The sequence below is a fragment of the Stegodyphus dumicola genome, chromosome 3 (assembly GCF_044657685.1).
Source record: "Stegodyphus dumicola isolate Sdum_Otavi_A_Nest chromosome 3, ASM4465768v1".
Classification (NCBI taxonomy): domain Eukaryota; kingdom Metazoa; phylum Arthropoda; class Arachnida; order Araneae; family Eresidae; genus Stegodyphus; species Stegodyphus dumicola.
The window spans coordinates 55,155,370-55,173,203 of record NC_140770.1 but is presented as its reverse complement, the minus strand read 5'-3'; the positions used below and the strand labels follow the sequence as shown (position 1 = coordinate 55,173,203).

General features: G+C 32.0%; 1 protein-coding gene across 1 annotated transcript in view; it reads left to right on the top strand.

Moving 5' to 3' along the window:
- Nucleotides 1–1,435: 1,435 nt before the first annotated feature.
- LOC118195311 (cytochrome P450 4C1-like) overlaps nt 1,436–17,834 on the top strand; it is a 53,517-nt gene continuing 37,118 nt past the window's right edge. Inside the window, exons 1-5 of the mRNA XM_085812344.1 lie at nt 1,436–1,828; nt 7,632–7,744; nt 11,437–11,522; nt 15,139–15,329; nt 17,322–17,394. Coding sequence (XP_085668470.1) covers nt 1,618–1,828; nt 7,632–7,744; nt 11,437–11,522; nt 15,139–15,329; nt 17,322–17,394 — 674 coding nt within the window. The 5' untranslated portion in view covers nt 1,436–1,617. The remainder of the gene's footprint in view (nt 1,829–7,631; nt 7,745–11,436; nt 11,523–15,138; nt 15,330–17,321; nt 17,395–17,834) is intronic.

The following is a 17,834-nucleotide window of genomic DNA, read 5'->3' as shown; positions in this document are numbered from 1 at the left end:
GGGCGGACGTGAGCAGACGGCTCATTCGTCTTCAAAAGTTTATGAATTTAGATTGTGCTTTTGATTTTACGCCTTTAGTTGTGACGACTAGATGGTTATACTATTTGAAGCTACGCACGAATGTTTGTGTAAAAGGACTGTTGGTGCATCATTATGTTAATCCTGCATACCGTTAACTTCATCTTTATATACTTTTCTTAATTACTTTTATTTATTTCTATTAACTAAACCATTTAAATATTACTTCGTGCTCTCATGTTGTGAATTAAGTCAAACTCTACATATATGTGGGGAAAAATAATATTTTAAAGATAAATAGTATTTTTAAGATAAAAAGTATTTTTAAGATAAAATTTGCCGAGTCTTTTGAATTAATTCCCTTATCATCAATTAAGTTACGTTTTAGTTTCATGCTTAACTTTATTTGTAGAATTTCTGTCTGCCAGAATATGGCCAAAATGTTCTTTATTGCAAAGCAGTCTTTGCAATATTTCTCTGAACAGTGTTGTAAAACAAGGATTTGAAAGCTTTTTAAAAATCTGTTTTGCAATTACAAGTATCTGCTCATGTTCCAAATGGAACACATAATATATGTGGGGAAAATAATATTTTTAAGATAAATAGTATTTTTAAGATAAAAAGTATTTTTAAGATAAAATTTGCCGAGTCTTTTGAATTAATTCCCTTATCGTCAATCAAGTTACGTTTTAGTTTCATGCTTAACTTTATTTGTAGAATTTCTGTCTGCCAGAATATGGCCAAAATGTTCTTTATTGCAAAGCAGTCTTTGCAATATTTCTATGAACAGTGTTGTAAAACAAGGATTTGAAAGCTTTTTAAAAATCTGTTTTGCAATTACAAGTATCTGCTCATGTTCCAAATGGAACACATAATATATGTGGGGAAAAATAATATTTTAAAGATAAATAGTATTTTTAAGATAAAAAGTATTTTTAAGATAAAATTTGCCGAGTCTTTTGAATTAATTCCCTTATCATCAATCAAGTTACGTTTTTGTTTCATGCTTAACTTTATTTCTAGAATTTCTGTCTATCAGAATATAACCAAAATGTTCTTTATTGCAAAGCAGTCTTTGCAATATTCTCTGAACAGTGGCTTAAAACATAGATTGGAAAGCTTTTTAAAAATCTGTTTTGCAATTACAAATATCTGTTCATGTTCCAAATGGAACATTTAATATATATATATAGAAAAAATAGTATTTTAAAAATAAATACTTATACAAAAAGTAGAGACTAAAAACAGCATATAAAGCATATCTGCAAATTTTTCGCTTTTATAATTACCTCCAGAAAAAAAAAAAAAAAAAAAAAAAAAAAAGAAAAAGAGTCTTGATAGGCATTTTAGAAACAAGTCCAAAGGCTGACAGTTAAACTTCGATTGTGTTCTCTAGTTTAAACAATAGGTTACATAATCTTTATTACGTGATAAAACAGTATGGTAGAAGGTGGAGTGTACATAAAACATTATCATGCATGATTTCTGGGCTCACAAAAGTGAGTGAGATAAATTCGTATAATTAATGATAAATTTAAAGTAAAAAGGGTAGAAGTTTATTATAACTTCCAGGAAGAAAAATCCACGTTTATTTGCAAGATGGAACTTATACTGATATTGCTAAATTTTGCGCTATTAGTGGTAGGGCTGATTATTTGTATACTTGTAGTGCTGTATGTTTGGTTCAGTACATCTAAAACGGCTAATAGCTACGGCGATTTTCCTACATATGGTGCATCAAATCCTCTTTTAGTTTTTTGGCAGTATTATCAACAAGTACGAAACTTCAAACGATTTCCATTACCCGCGCGTAAGTAGCTTATGAATTACATTATTTTTCTTATTACATAGGCATTTAGTCTGAAAGCGCTTTTAAATTTGACAATTCCTAATAAAAGTTTCCAGTTGGTTACGAAGATATGTTGTGTGCTATATTTTAGAATTGAATAACGAGCCTAACTGTTATTATATAATTTTCTTACATTAATCATATTATGTGCTGCATTTTTATTTCCTTATACGAAGTAAAAGAAGTATTGCAATCGCGAAAAACTTAAGATTGTAGAGTCATTAAGTTATTTTTAAAGCAGCAGTGATGAAAAATGAGCAACGCTCTCGCCGGTAATCGAACCACGGTCCTCTGGAATACGCGCCAAGCGTGCTGACCACTACTTGACACTACGAAGGCATGCTAAGAAGATGGGAGAAATACCTTATATACTTCTTCTTTCAAAGAACGACTGGGGTTTTAGGGAAACCAGTCGCCATATCCTGGTGGTGAAGAATCACCATTCACCACCCCTTAGTTCGGGCGCCACTGTAGAGACATTAGGTATTTTGGAAGCGGGAGTAATGAAAAATAATAAAAGCCCTTTCCTGGAATCGAACCACGGACCTCTGGAATACGCGCCCAGCGTGCTGATCACTACACTACGAAGGCATGCTAAGAAGGCGGGAGAGATACCTTGTACAGTATCATATTTCAACGCAAATATCCATTTCAAAGGCTGTCGAATCCCTTTGTGAGACATCTATAAACAGAATAAAGGACTGCTTTTTGCCAAAACGTACTGTAAAATGGATTTAAAACGGATTCAAAAGAGATTTTTTCTTGACATCTGTGCGTACCTACATATGTATATATCTCGCATAACTCAAGAACGAGAAGCCGTAGAACGTGAAATTTGTACATGGGGAGTGCTATAACATGTAGTTGTGCATCTCCCTTTTTTGTTGCAATGGGTCGCACTAATCGTCTATATATATATATATATATATATGATATACCAACTTTTGTCCGGAATAAATAGATTGGTGAAGAATCATAGATGTAGTCGTAGGTTAAATTATCAGACGATAAGTTTAAAAAACAGGATCCATTTATTATTGGTCAGGAGAAATAGCAGTTACAAAAAGTCATATTTCCGAAATAAATAAAAAAGAATTACTAATAACTTTTTGTATGAAGCATCGTTACAGTAAAAGCCCCCGATATTCCTTTGCGAGTCCTTTTATAGCCTCTTTAAAGGCGGAGCTTCCAAGAAATGACGTCAGCCTCGTCAGCCATTCCAGTTCGCTTTAAATATTTCCAGAACATTCTATAACTGTACGTGTAGAAAAGGCGGGAAAAACAACTTGACTACGGGGCTGTGGATTTAATTCCACGTACTTTCAAATAAGAGACCGTCGCCATTAAAAATGAAAAGAACATATAGTTAGAAATTTAAGTGTATTCTTGACTATGGAATTTCATTATTACCTATATATATATATATTCTCCCCCTGTTACCTGGCTTGGTGAGCTTAGTTTTCTTCCATGTTGGTAATCTGCGCATTTTTTGCTTTCAAAGTAATAATGTAACTTTTATGTTCCGGTTAATGTTTTTACGCCTTTAGTTAATCTGCATGCAATTATTGTAGAATTATCAAGAATTTAAAACTTTAGTGAATTCAGTTTCTGCACCTTCAATGTCTTTTTAGCGAGTGTAACCAAAAGTAAACTTTCAGTTTTGTGCACCTAAAATCTGCCTTCTTGCCCGCTAGCCGAATTGCTTCGTTTTGCATAGAAACTCATATTTTCCTTGTAAAAACTATTTTTTGACCTGTTTTAAATGTATTTTGGGTTTTATGGTTACAATTTTGAATGAAGATGTTCTGAGTTTTTATGCATTTTTGCTTTGCCGTGAATTGAGAATAGAATTAATTGAATGAGAAATATATCCCTGGTAAAATTCGAGAAATAAGTTTAAATGAAATGCAGCAAAAAATATGTATCAATATTTAATAAGCCAAACAGGGAAGTTATAGAAGGTCCACATGAGAATCTTTCAATACAATAGGCTAAGGAAAAGAAAATATTTTCATGAAAAGCGTAAGAAGAGAGATAATGCAGTTACCAGGAATCTTTTACCATATTTATCGATATATATATTTTGCAAAAAAAAAAAAAAAAAAAAAAAAAAATCATTTGTATATCAACATTTCTTTTTATGACCTGATAAGAAATTTATAAATATTACAAGCATGGTTAAAACCTATTATATTTTTAAATAATCATATTGGAAATTAAAATGGATTATGCATTCGCGATATCCCCCAAAACAATTTTAGTTATTTTTTAACTATATTGATCATTTGTGAGTTTCTTAAAAGTAATAAGATTGTTTCGTCAGCCGAAATCTCACAAATATTAATTTTAAATTACCTGAATATTTTCCAGGCAAATCTCTTCACAAGATTTAAGTATTTTATTTCTTCAAAAGTGCAGATTCCTATTATTATATTAATGTGAAAATTTAATTTGTAATTTCAATAATGCAATCTTAGGAATAAATATTAAAAAATATAAAGTTTGAAAGCTTTCAGATTATATATTACGCCCAAAGGGGCCTTTTAAACATTTTGTATGTTACCTTCATTTATTAAGGACGTTCTGAGCACTTAAAAATTCAATTCCACAGCAATATCACAAAATGTTTTAAATGAGCATATCTTAAGAATTTCCGATACACAGTCTTGCGCTGGAGATAAAAATCTTTTTTTCTTCGTACAGTGTTGCCATTGCCAGCTTTGAAATCGTTGAGTTTGTTAATCAAAAATTCGTTAACGTTTTACAAAATATGAAACAGATAATAGAACAATTTCCAAATTCGGGCTTCCAGATGCCCATATTCGTGTGGAGGACTACGGTATACAAAATTTGATGTTCTTAGGTACTGTTTTTTTTTTACAATGCCAGAAGCATACATACATTCATGCAGATTCTTCATTATTTAATTTTTTTTAAGTAAAATGCAGGGCACTAATATTTTGTGGCAACAATTTTAAAAGTGAAACTCCATTTTATAGTGGGCAACGCAAAATGCAGGAACGAAATTAATAGCCTTTCTGGGCAAACTGTTTCTTTGAGTACATCCAAACACATGAACACGGATAGATATGCAGCATAGGACATTGTCCTTCTTAGACGAACTTTGAATCTGCATTGATATTTACAATTGTGAGGGTGAAGTCTTATCATCAAACAGAGATCACACTCACGATTCAAAGTATCAGGTTTTATTCCTGAATTTTAGAAGAAAAGATAAACGGAATGAGTATGTACAAATGGATTAAATATGTTTAGGAGAGTAATCACACTGGTTCCACTATGGAGATGTAAAAGTCACAGCTGACCACCTAGGTGCGGTCACTTTAGATAAGTTCCAAGTCCGATCGCCTAATGAAAAAAAAAAAAAAAATAAGTAAAACTAAATAGAAGGTAGTTTAAAACTTAAAATATAGCTTTATGTACAAAATTGGTGACTCAATAATTGAATTCTTCATGAAAGTTCATTTATCAGATTTAGGGAGCTGATGTTACAAAATAAAATTTCAGGCTTGCTTGATGAACATAATTTTATAAAAATATGTCGCAATATTTAAAAAACTTATGATATTCTAAGATAATGCTTAAGGATAATATATAATATAATATTAAAATATATATTATATAATATTTAATATATTTAAAAAACATTTCATATTTTCATAATATTTAAAAAACTTTCAATATATTAGATAATATTTAAAATATATTAGGTAATATTTTAAATACATTAGAAAATATTTTAAAAACTTGTAATATTTTAACATTAATACCATGATAGCAAATATACCTTTGTGCGAAAAATCCTCGAAAGTCAAGTAAAAGTTATTTTCTTGGAAGCCTAGCTTCTTCCAATCAAATATAAAACCCAGCTGGTCATTTTGCGAAATGGCTGGTTTCAGTCACTTAAGTCGTAACACATCATCTACAGACCAGATACCATTATAATAAATCTATTGCAAATTATGACGAGATAATTTATGCTTGCGACAATTAGTTTAAATATATAAATGGACAATATTGGTATGGAATATAAGCGATTTCCAATTTCAGAAGCAGAAACATTAGTGTCATTCGAGCAATTACCAATATATACAACGCCTACATGCTATGAAATAAGGGACGAGGAAGTTCGCTTCTGTGCGTTTGATAAAGTTAATTAACAGAACGCCTCGGTGCAATATCTTTAATTATAAACCCACTAACATTACTTAGACATATATTTATTTACATATGAAAGCATCTTTTAAAAACTTTTAACTACCTCACTCAGAAATAGATGTAGGAAAATCCCATTAAAAATATTTAACTGTGACTGTAATAATTATAATAGTTAACGACGCAATTTATTCTGAAGCGAATTAATGCTATTGGATATTTTATTTCCCACTATCGCTATCATCGGTTAACTTTAGAGAAGTCGTAAAATCAGTAAATGGTAATTGGGAATGGTAGTGGTTACTTTAGCAAACTAAATATTTAAGTTTAAGGAAAATAAACTTGGATTCTTTGGGGTTCATATTTTATTGTACGGAGTTAAACTCACACTTTCAAGAGGCACTTGGTAAGTACTTTAATGTTATTTTAAGTTTTATGCAGTGTCCAGCAATCATGAAAGTGCTACATATTTTTCTTCTGATTTTTAATTTAGTTGCATTTGTTTTAGCTAGTTACTAAGCAGCTCGAACGCGCTGATTTAATACCTGTAATTAATAGACTCCCAATGAAGTTAGAAAGTAAATATAATCCAGCTTATTAAAATATTATTTATAAGAGCAGATTCATTAGAATGCATTGATTACAGAGGAGAAAATAATTCAGTTTTTTAGATAATTAATAGACTGCCAATGAAGTTAGAAAGTAAATATAATCCAGCTTATTAAAAATATTATTCATAAGAGAAGATTCATTAGAATGCATTGATTACAGAGGAGAAAATCATTCAGTCCATTAGATAATTATTCACTTATGCTTAAGAAATATAAAGTTTTCAAAACTTAAAAGAACTTTAACAATTACAAAAATTCAAAATAGTATTTTATCGCATTTTTATCATTTTAGTTTATGTAATTATAACAAATCAGAGAGGAGAATCTGACTTAAAAGTTCAAAATCTTGCAATTTAACAAAACAAAAATCGGTATTTTTAGTCCAAAGGGATTTGAATCCCGAAGGACTATTAGTTTCATTTTGCGTCGGATGGATAAATGTCGGTTCACTTTTCAAACTGTTGCCACAAAATGTTAGAGTCCTGCATTATATTTGAAGAAATTAAATAATGAAAAATCTGCATAAATGTATGTATATTTCTCGTATTGTGATAAAACAACGGTACATAGAGTCATCGAATTTTGAATAACGTAATCCTCCAACGAATATGAGCACGTGGAAGACCAAATTTGAAATTTGAAATTTGTTTTATGATCGATTTCCTATTTTTTAAAACTTTGACGAATTTTTGATTAACAAACTCAAGGATTTCAAAGCGAGCAATGGCAACGTTGTGCAGAAAAAACATTTTTATCTCCAGCGCGTGAGTCTCTGTATCGGAAATTCTAAAGATATGCTCGTTTTAAAACTATTTTGCGATATTGCTGTTGCACTGGATCTTATGGTTTAAGTGCGAGGAACATGATATTTAATAAAGAAAGGTAACACACAAAATGTTTAAAAACGCCCCTTTAGACGTAATTTAAAATCTGAAACATTTCAGATTTTTTATGTTTTATTTATTTTTTTTTTTCAGTTTTCTTAAAGTTAGTTACGGCCAACGCTTACCTGTTCCAGTCCGAAGGGATATTCAAATTCTTTATTGGATTTACTCCTTATGTTTGCATTTACAAAACAGACTATGTCAAGGTAAGAAATGTGTAAGTTATACATAGTTGATAACTCAATGCTGAGTATGCTCGGCCACTGCAAAAACATTTCTTGGAAACGCTTTGCATTTAAAACTGCTTTAAAACCGCGTTGCTCTAAAGGCAGGATGGTTTCTTTCATTACGAAAGGTCACATACATTACCTAATAAGCAAAAGAAACGTCCTTTTACGTCCTTTCATTTCTATATTTAAATACGTCCAGAGCACCGATTCGAGGTAATTCATATGTTGGGTCATGCAAAGTAGCATAGTGAATACTTTTATTCTTGGCCCCTCAAGTATCCAAATCTGATTTTTAAAGAGTTGTGAAAGGTACTTCGCCAATTCAGATAACTGTTATAGTACTCCACTATTAGTATTAGTTGCTTAACATTTTTGGAATTTGGAATAAATTTTTATGACATACTTTACCTAAATAAGCAGTTCTCAAAGTGGTTCTTACGGACACTTAGTAGTCCATGCGTCTGCTGAGAGTGTCTGTGGAAAATGTAAATTAATTTCGAGGTGTATGATCAAAGTTGGGGTCGGCAAATGGTTTAATATGAAATAAAATAGTTTTGACTCTTTTTTTCGTTATTATGAAAGTTTACATAAATAGCAATAACTACGTTGGAAACAATTTTAAGTTCTGAGTACAATAAAACAAACTTTGTACCTTTTTACATATAACAGCATGAATGAACCGGAAAAATAAAACGTACACAATATAGTGCTAATTATTGAAATACGATTTTATTCCTTTACCCAAATACAGTAATTTAAATAGACTTCTTTTCAATAAAATGTTGTCAAACGAATCAATGAAGCTTGAGGAATATTTGACAAATGTCCATAGCAACAACAGAAACAAAAGATACAGATTTAACCCTTTTCTTAGAACAGTCAGAGAAAAGTATTTGACCGCACCGTTATTGCAACAACATTTCAGCGAAACGATAGTGGATTGCTTACTTCTTATATTTCTTCTCTGATTGCAAAATCGGAAAACCACATATCGTTGATGAAGATTTAATTTTACCGGCTATAAATGAGTTGCATAAACTAGCATTAGGTATTGTAAAGCCGCTAACACACATCCATTTGTTTCGAACAAACAACTTTTCAAGCAGTTTTTCTGTCAGTAAACTCGCACACTAACCAATCTATTTTATACCCACTGTATCCTCATGCATATTCTGTACTGTTTTGTAAGGATTATGTTAATTTTATTAACAGTTAAATTTTGAGTTAAACTTCTTTTTTTATCGATTCTTAATTCGAATTTACCACTTACTTTATCCTTTACCCTATACCCAAAGACGATAAAAAAAAAAATAGGTACTTTTCCATTTTGCCGGCGCATGCGATAAAGTCGCCAGAAATGGAAGGCCAAACAGAAAGAAATTCGCCAGAAATTACGATGCCAAACGGAATATCCTCGCTGGTAACCTCTTACGCTTGATTTTCAAAACACGTAGCAGCAATTTCTTATCGGATTGATTGTTTCTTTCAATACTGGTATAAAATTACATAGAATGTTTACGAGATAGTTCAATTTTATGCCCTAAGTGATAGAAATTACTTTCAATGTGTTATGCTTAGCTTCGCCGGCGCTGTGGATGTTGCTTCTTTTTCCTTCTGAAAAATCAAAATTTCTTCTTCGTTTTTGTGCTAAATAAAGTTTTTTAGAGCATATCTTGCTGATAACTCCAACTCCAACTTGCTTTATTAGCCGCGATTAACCTGCGAAATCGCAGGTTGTGTTCCGGCTATCGAACTTTGGTGCTTCTAGGAGCGCTGCAGGTAAGGAAATGCCGAACGTAGTTCTCGTGGAGACAGGATAGCAGATGCAGGGGGTGTGACCAATGTCACGTGATGAGCGATAAGACATCTGGTTGGCGATGAGGTATCCAGGCATCGTAGCGCTGTAAATCTGAAGTTTTACAGTAGTTATACATAAAATAGTACTAAATCAGTTCATAAAAGGTACTTGCTGATAACGTGATAGAAATTACTTAAATAGCAGATATATTTTGAAAATATAGTAGAATAAGCAAACCACAAATGCAATTAATAATAATAAGCAAACCACAAATTTGAAAGTAAGCAAACCACAAATGCACGTTACATGTTTAGTTAGCCAAGTATGATACATATGATGAAGAAGAACATATACAGAGGCTGTTCGCACATTTTTTAGACGATTTTGGTAAGCGGTAATAAAAACTCGTTTGCTGCAAAAGAAGTAATTGCAATTGTACTATGTTTTTAAAAGTCAAAATTATCGTCTGTGGCTTGAAAGTTTTGTTTTTATTCAAAATGGCGAATTTAACAAAACAGTTGTTCCAAGGCTACATTTACGCTCTTTCCGAAAAGAAATAGGCATACTCCGTTATCCAAAAACGATGTGAGAGTCATAGTTTTGTGATATCTAAAGCGTCGATAGGTAATATCATCAACAAGAAAGGGAAAAAACGTCAAATTGGAGCCTCAAGTGGGACAAAAATTCCAAGCAAGTATCCAAGGAAAATCGGACATCTTCGACTTTTGCAAAGGTACGTTGTTTAATGTTAAAATAAAATCCCCCTAGTCAAAGGACAGTTGCAAAATCATTAAAATGCTCGGTGTTCACTGTAAACAAAATGATAAACGTTGATTTAAATCTTAAGAAAGCTAAAAAACGCAATGTGCATCGTCTTCTTCCAAAGCATATCGCTCAACGCAGGACACGCTGTAGAATTCTATATGAGAAACAGTTATCCAACGAAAAATGGAAAACAATTGTCACAATAGATGAAGCATGGGTGTATTTAAATGATTGTAACAAAAAAAAAAAAAAAAAAAAAAAAAAAAAAGAGCCATTTATTATCATAAAAGGGGAGAAAAAAATTTAAGTACATGGTTCAAAGAATCGAAAGAAAATTTTTCTAAGGGATTCATGATTGTTGCTGGTTTTTCTTATAATGGCAAGTTTAAAATAAAGAGAGTGCAAAAAATGTCAAGATTAACTCCAAATACTATCAGGAATATATTTTATCGCCAATTTTTCTGAATGAAATACCATCGCTTTACCCACAGTGCCATCCATCTGTGAGACTCCATCAGGACAAAGCTAGCAGTCACACATGAAAATCCACTGTAAATTTCCTAAAAGAAATGGAACAAAAAACTGGTATCAAGGTCATACCCTTCACTGATATCCCTACTAAATCTCCCGATGTGTCACCTATGGATTTTTATGCTTTCGAACTTTTAAAAACTGCATTATCCAAACGTTGTCCCAAAACCCTAACAGGACTCTGGAAAGCTGTTCGGGAGGAATGGGATAAAATGCCTCTTCTGCCACTTCAAAAGGCATTATTATCCTGGAAAATGCGCGCGATGTCGAAAGATAGTTCAGAATAAGGTATGTCAAATAGAACATTTAAAGCAGAAGCATTTTATGTAATTTAGTTTTGTGAATACAATATACATCGTCTAAAAAAATGTGTGAACAGCCTCATTAATGAAAAGGCGAAGGTAAGAAATCTGTTAATGTAGGTCAAATGTTACACTATTCAGTATTAAATTTCATATTCATATTTCAGTTGCTTAACACTGGGAAAAATGATTTGAGTAACTACTAATATCAGTTTGAAGACATTTTTTTACTTATATTTATATTTGAAGAGTTCTTTATTTTTTCTTTACAGACAATCCTTAGCAGCAGAATTGCCGATGATAAATCTGATGATTATGCTCTCTTTGAATCTGTTTTCGGAAACAGTTTATTCAACAGGTATATTTTATTTCAGTTATCTTTTATATTTAGAAAACTAAAAATATGTTTAAAAGAAACTGTGGTTTTGTGTACGTATTTTTTTTTAATTAAACAAGAAAAGGAAAATTTTTTTGTGGATTTGATAAAAATTGTATTGATTTTGAGGGCGATCAGACATAGGTCTCTCTTCTTCAAGAGGAAACAAAAAGTGAAAAATGGGAGGAAAGAATAGACGCTTTTCATGTCAAAGGCAATACCAGTATATTGAAAATTCAAAGGCAATGACAGAATATTGTCTCTATCTTGTTTTCCTCTGAAGAAGAGGGAGTTGTGTTCAGTTGTTGTCGAAATCGATAGTTTAATTCCAAGTCTACGCTTAATCAAGACTTTTTTTTCTAATTAAAAGTGTTTCGCAAACATGTTTTTCTTCTGTTTGACTGATAGATGTAGCTCCTTTTGTATGCAGGTTGAAAATATTTATGCTAATAATTTGGAGAGTCATTAGGTTATTTTTAAGCAATAGATGTGAAAAATGTGCAATGCGCTCGCCGGGATTCGAACCTGGACCTTTCGAATACGCGTTGAGTATGCTATCATTAAACCATGAAGACATGCAGAAAGGAGGGAGAAAATACCTTACATACTCCTCCTTTTAAATGACAACTGGGGATTAGGGAACCCAGTTCCAAATCCCGGTGTTGAAGAATTATCATCCATCACCTTTCTAGTTCTGGCGCCACTTTCATTAGGATTTTTGAATTAGGAAACACAAAAAATGAGCAGTGCCCTAGCCGGCACTCAAACTTATACCTGTCGAATACATGCTGAGTGAGCTACCGTTACACCACGATTATAGAAATGAGGGAGAAAGTAACTAATAACTCCATCAAATTTTGAATAACGTAGTCCTCCAGTTGGAAACCCGAATTTTGAATTTCTTTTATTATCTATTTCATATTTTATAAAACTATAAAGAATTTTTTAATAAAAATCTTAATAATTTCGAAGCGAGCAGTGGCATCGCTGTAAGGAACAAAACATTTTTATCTTCAGCAGGCGAGTCTGCCCATCGGAAATTCTAAAGCTATGTTCTTTTAAAATATATTTTTTGCACAAAGTGGCGTTAGCCCAAATGCTCTCCAAACGTCTCTGTATGCGGTTTATGGTCTGCAAATTAAAAAACGCTCGTTTGGGCGTCATCTAAAATCTGAAAGCTTTCAGTTGTTTCTAAAAATTCATTTAGAAAATATAAAAGATAAAGTAAAAGAAACTGCACTCCGAATGAACAAATAAAATAACACAGAAATTTGCAAAAAAAAAAAAAAATATATATAAGGATAGTGAAATTTCGAAAATTAAGAAATATTTCGTTGTCTGTTCTTTTTTATAACTTCCCATCAGGATTTTTTTAAAGTTACTGCATCACACACTTAGCAGTAATAAAAATGTTTCCTGTTTTTTTTTCCTTTAATTACAACGATGTTTGCGTTTTTACTTCCTTGTACGAAGTAAAAAGGAAGTATTGTAATCGCGAAAAGTTTCAGGCAGCATATTTCAACGAAAATATCCATTATGACCGCTATCGAATGCAATTTAACGATGTTTTTGCGTGATATCTGTACGTAAAAACAGAATAAAAGACTCGTTTCCTCCAAAAATTTATAAAACTGCTTTAAAATTAATTCTGAAGAGAATTTTTCGTGCCGTTTGTACGAACGTATGTACGTACGTGCGTACGTACGTACGTACGTATCTCGTATAACTCAAAAAGGAGTAGCCTCAGAACCTTGAAATTTTGTATATAAGACTGCTATAATATGTAGATGTGCACTTCGTATTTTGGTTGCAATCGGCCGCGCCAAACATATATAAATATATTTATATATATATATCCACTCTGTTACCCGGCTCAGTGATCTCAGTTTTTTTACTCTTATATGTTTGTAAATTGTACATTTTTTCCTTTAAAAATGATTGAATTATATTGTTTTTATCTTCCGGTTAAGGTTTTTATGCCTTTAGTAAATCTGTATGCAATATTTTAGAATTATCAGCAATTATAAAGTTGTTTAAGTGCCGCTAAGCCTTTTTTTTTTTTTTTTTGATGGCGGCCGTTGATTGTTTACATTTGAAACAGCAGACTAGTGGATTTATAGCCAATCTAGAAAAACTTAGCTTCGCAACAACAAAGATAACGCTTTCATTTATTATTGCGAATTAAATCATCCTTAATCCTTTCTGGAATTTTTTCGAGGAAATAAGTGTTTAACATTTAGTTCGTAATTTTTGATATAGATATTTTGAGTTTTTATGTATTTTTGTCTTCTCGCGAAAAGAGAACTGAATTAATTGAATGAGAAATACTCAATCGTCTGTGAAAAACTGTTTCCTTTTTTTTGTTTGCTTAATTTCTCTTATACATCATTCTAGCTTTATTATAGTATTTGAATAGAACATGTGCCAACGATTACATAATTCTATTCTTTAAATGATATAAATTTTGTCCATTATGAGTTATAATATGAACGAAATATTAACGTTAAGTGAATCTAGCGCCACAGTGTCGCTGTGGTAACTAGAGTGAATTTTAAAGAATGCATTTATTCTATTGTGGTTTATGCGCTGTCGGCGAAGTAGATTTAATTCAATCCAATAAGTTTAAATGAAATGGAAGAAAAAATGCGTATAATTTAATATTGCGTACAAGTAATGTGGTGTACACATCAGATTTTTTTAATTATAGATAATTTCTTAATCTGAATTATATGTAACACGTATTTCTCATAGAAACTTAACTTTGAGAAACTCGATTTTGCCGTACGCGAAATGTATTACTGACGTAACCCCGCGTACGGGAAAGTTTACTATACAACTTCGTTTAATTAAATTTCTCATCTTAAAAACACAACTTATGATTGCATGTTTTTTATTAAAATGTATAATGATAGAAAATTGGTACTTACAAATTATCTCGTCAATCATGAGTGTTGGTGGTGATCCCGCGAACGTTGCGCCAGATATTCTTAAGGAATCTGAGTCGCAATTTTACTTGAACTCGTACAATAAAATATTATCCAATCTCCCTACACAATCCACCGGATAGCCACTAATACAGAAGTATTCAACTTGCTTCGTTTTTAAGCTTCTTAGAAATATTTTCTTCGATTTTTACTACTTTGTTAGATCTCCGGATTTAGCGAAAGCTTGTAATAATTTCCCGCAGGTTATTGTTTAAACCCATTACTGTTTGGTAAACTATACCAAATTGTTCTTACTTTCTTCCAAAAGATGCTAATTCTCTCGACCAGCTGTAAAGGAACTGGAGTGCAGCCAGAAATGCAATTTTAGAGCTCTCAAAGTCTTTGTTTTCAAATCTAAAGAAAAATACAATAATAACATATAATTTTAAAAATAAAATGTGGCTTATTGAGAATCAAACAGGATTATATTAAACGAAATCTTATTATGAGTGTGTTGTAACTTTAAGCTTACCCATAATTGGCATTATATCAGCCTGCTTGCGACAGTTTAACGGTGTTGGGATAATACAACACTATCGAAAAATTTTGTCTACTCATACTCAATATATTGCTTAAAATATATTAAAAATTAATATTTTTCTATTATGTTTCAGTAATGGCAAAAGGTGGCGAGACAGAAGAAAAATACTTCAATCAGCCTTTCATACGAAAGCTGTGAAGACTTATATTCCCATATATAATGAACATTCATATCTACTTGTAGATAAATTGAGAAAAAGAATAAATGAACCATGGATTGATGTTGAATATGTTCTGACTACCTGTTCAATGGATATTATGTTTCGTGAGTACTTGAAATGCTAAAGATTTTCATTAGTTAGTTATCCAATTAATTTCCACTATCACAAAAGCTTTAATATTGAGGTAGGCGCGAGTAACACATACCTACAAAAGTATAGGTAACATTACCTAGAAACACAGCAATCGTAATTGAGATAGGCGTATACCATTAAGAATAAGATTTAATAAGGAGAAGTAACATAGTTAGATACAAATACTTAAAGCACAGTCTCAACGCACAAAACTAAAAAACTCGTGTTGGGCAAAACTCGTCTCTCCTCGTCAGCCCGTAGGGTTGCCATACAGGTTTGCGTTCAGTGTTTACTGTTTCACCAATTGGCGGTTTTCTCTTTGAGTTTATATCGCTTGTTTGGCGCTGCCGCTGCAATATGTTTCCACTTGCGTATAGTAACTTTCCAATCTACTTCAGTTTAACCAAGTCGTTTTTTACTCGTATATTTAACTCAGTATCTAATTTCATACATACAATGCATACGTTATGTACGATAAGTTTTTTCTGCTCACTATACTTTCAGATTTCTGATTCTTGAAGTCTTGCTTTGCTGAAAAAAACCAGGTAGGTGGCAAAGCCCTTCATGGTAACACACAAAATAAATTTTTTAAATTTCGAAATACTTCCTTAAAATATTAAGAGACTAGCACTTAAAGTACTTGCACAAATGTAAATTAAATTTGTCTTGACTATAAAAAAATAAATTTTCTCTGACAATAAATAAATAAATTTTCTCTGGATCGTAGCTGCTCTTATTCCGATGGCATTATTGAACCATTCATTTTTTTACAAACTAGTCCAAAGTCAGCTTCCGAAACTTGCAGTTGTGCATCCTGCGTCTTAACTGCTACCCATTGCCTCTATCATTTCTTTCAGAAAGGTAACAGGGTATCAAATAGAAAAAATTTCTTTATATTTTCTCTCTGCTTACATATCTCACACTCACTTCAACTGAGAGGTACAATGACAAAAGCAATTGATCTATTTAAACCTTGAATTGCATATAGGAAAGACATATCCTAAAGCATTTACTCTTAATTAGAAATAAATAGCGCACCAGCGGCCGAGCGGTAAAGTCGCTGAACACTGGTATTTCGGTCCGATGTTCGAACGGGCTGGCTGCATGGGTGTTTTCGTGGTTTTCACCATGTGTAACGTGTATACGAGCCAGTTAGCCTTAAAAAGACCTCCACGAAGGCCTCCCTTCCCTTAGCCCTCGAGGCTTTGCCGTAATTAAATAACCTAACCTTAATTGGAAATATGTTTTAAGTTCGCAAAATTTAGAGATATATTTCATGGATGCGTTATTTATTCGCTAATTTATTCAGCATATGACAATTATTTACGAATGAAGAATTATTTTTCACTAAGTTCTTAATAACACATTTACATAATCGTCAAACTGAGGCTACCACAATTCTAGATGTTTACATCTAGTGGAAATTATTAAGTGGAAACAAAAATTAAATGAAAACAATTAAGATATCAATTATATGTGGTGGTGGTGTATTTAATTATGGCAAAGCACACAAGGGCTATCTGCCTAAGGGTAGGCATGCCTTCGTGGAGAACTTTCTAAGGGAAACTGGAACGTATACACGTTACACGTGGGAAAACCACGAAAACGCCCATGCAGCCAGCCCATTCGCGGGATTCGAACCTCGGACCGAACTACCAGTGTTCAGCGACTTTACCGCTCGGCCACTCACTTATATGTGAAATTGGTTTCTGCAAATCTGCACTCGGCAAGAGCTAACTGTATGGAAATTTCACCACCAGTCAGTCTGACTGCTGCTGTTCAGATTCCAGGGATAATTAAATGATAAATAAATAAAATGATAAATGTTAAATAAATACATAAAATTGTTAAATAATAAATAAATAAATAAATTATAATAAATAAAATGATAAAAAAATAAAAATTCATTTATTATTCTCGAAACAGAAAATTCTAGTTTGAATTACGTATACTATTCCTTTCAGATACTACGACGGGTACTTCTGTTGGCGCTCAAGATGGAGCTGTTGATGTTGTGTTGCTAGAACCTTTGAATGAGTAAGTATTACAAATCTAGTTAAATTTTATTTGACTTTTGATAAAGCAATTATTTTCCTACTTGTTAGTATTGATACTGATGTAGCATATACTTACTTGAATCGTATCTAAGATGAGTTTCATTGCGGAAAGCTGCCTTACAGCTTTTATTAAAGCTTATTATTGTGATAAATTCAATATCAGTTCCAACTTTCATTATCATTTAAATACTTCTTAGAGTCAATATTTTTTCTTTGATAGTATTTATGACATGTTTTTTTTGGGGGGGGAAGCAGCCTATGTCTGACATTATGGCAAACACCTTCTCTAGCCATCTTCATCCCTTTTTTTAAATCAAAATCTAACAAATGACTTATGATTCTCACCAAAACACGATGTTTTGCCATAGTTTCAGACATAAGCTGCATTTATATATTTTTTATAATTTTTAACACGTTTAA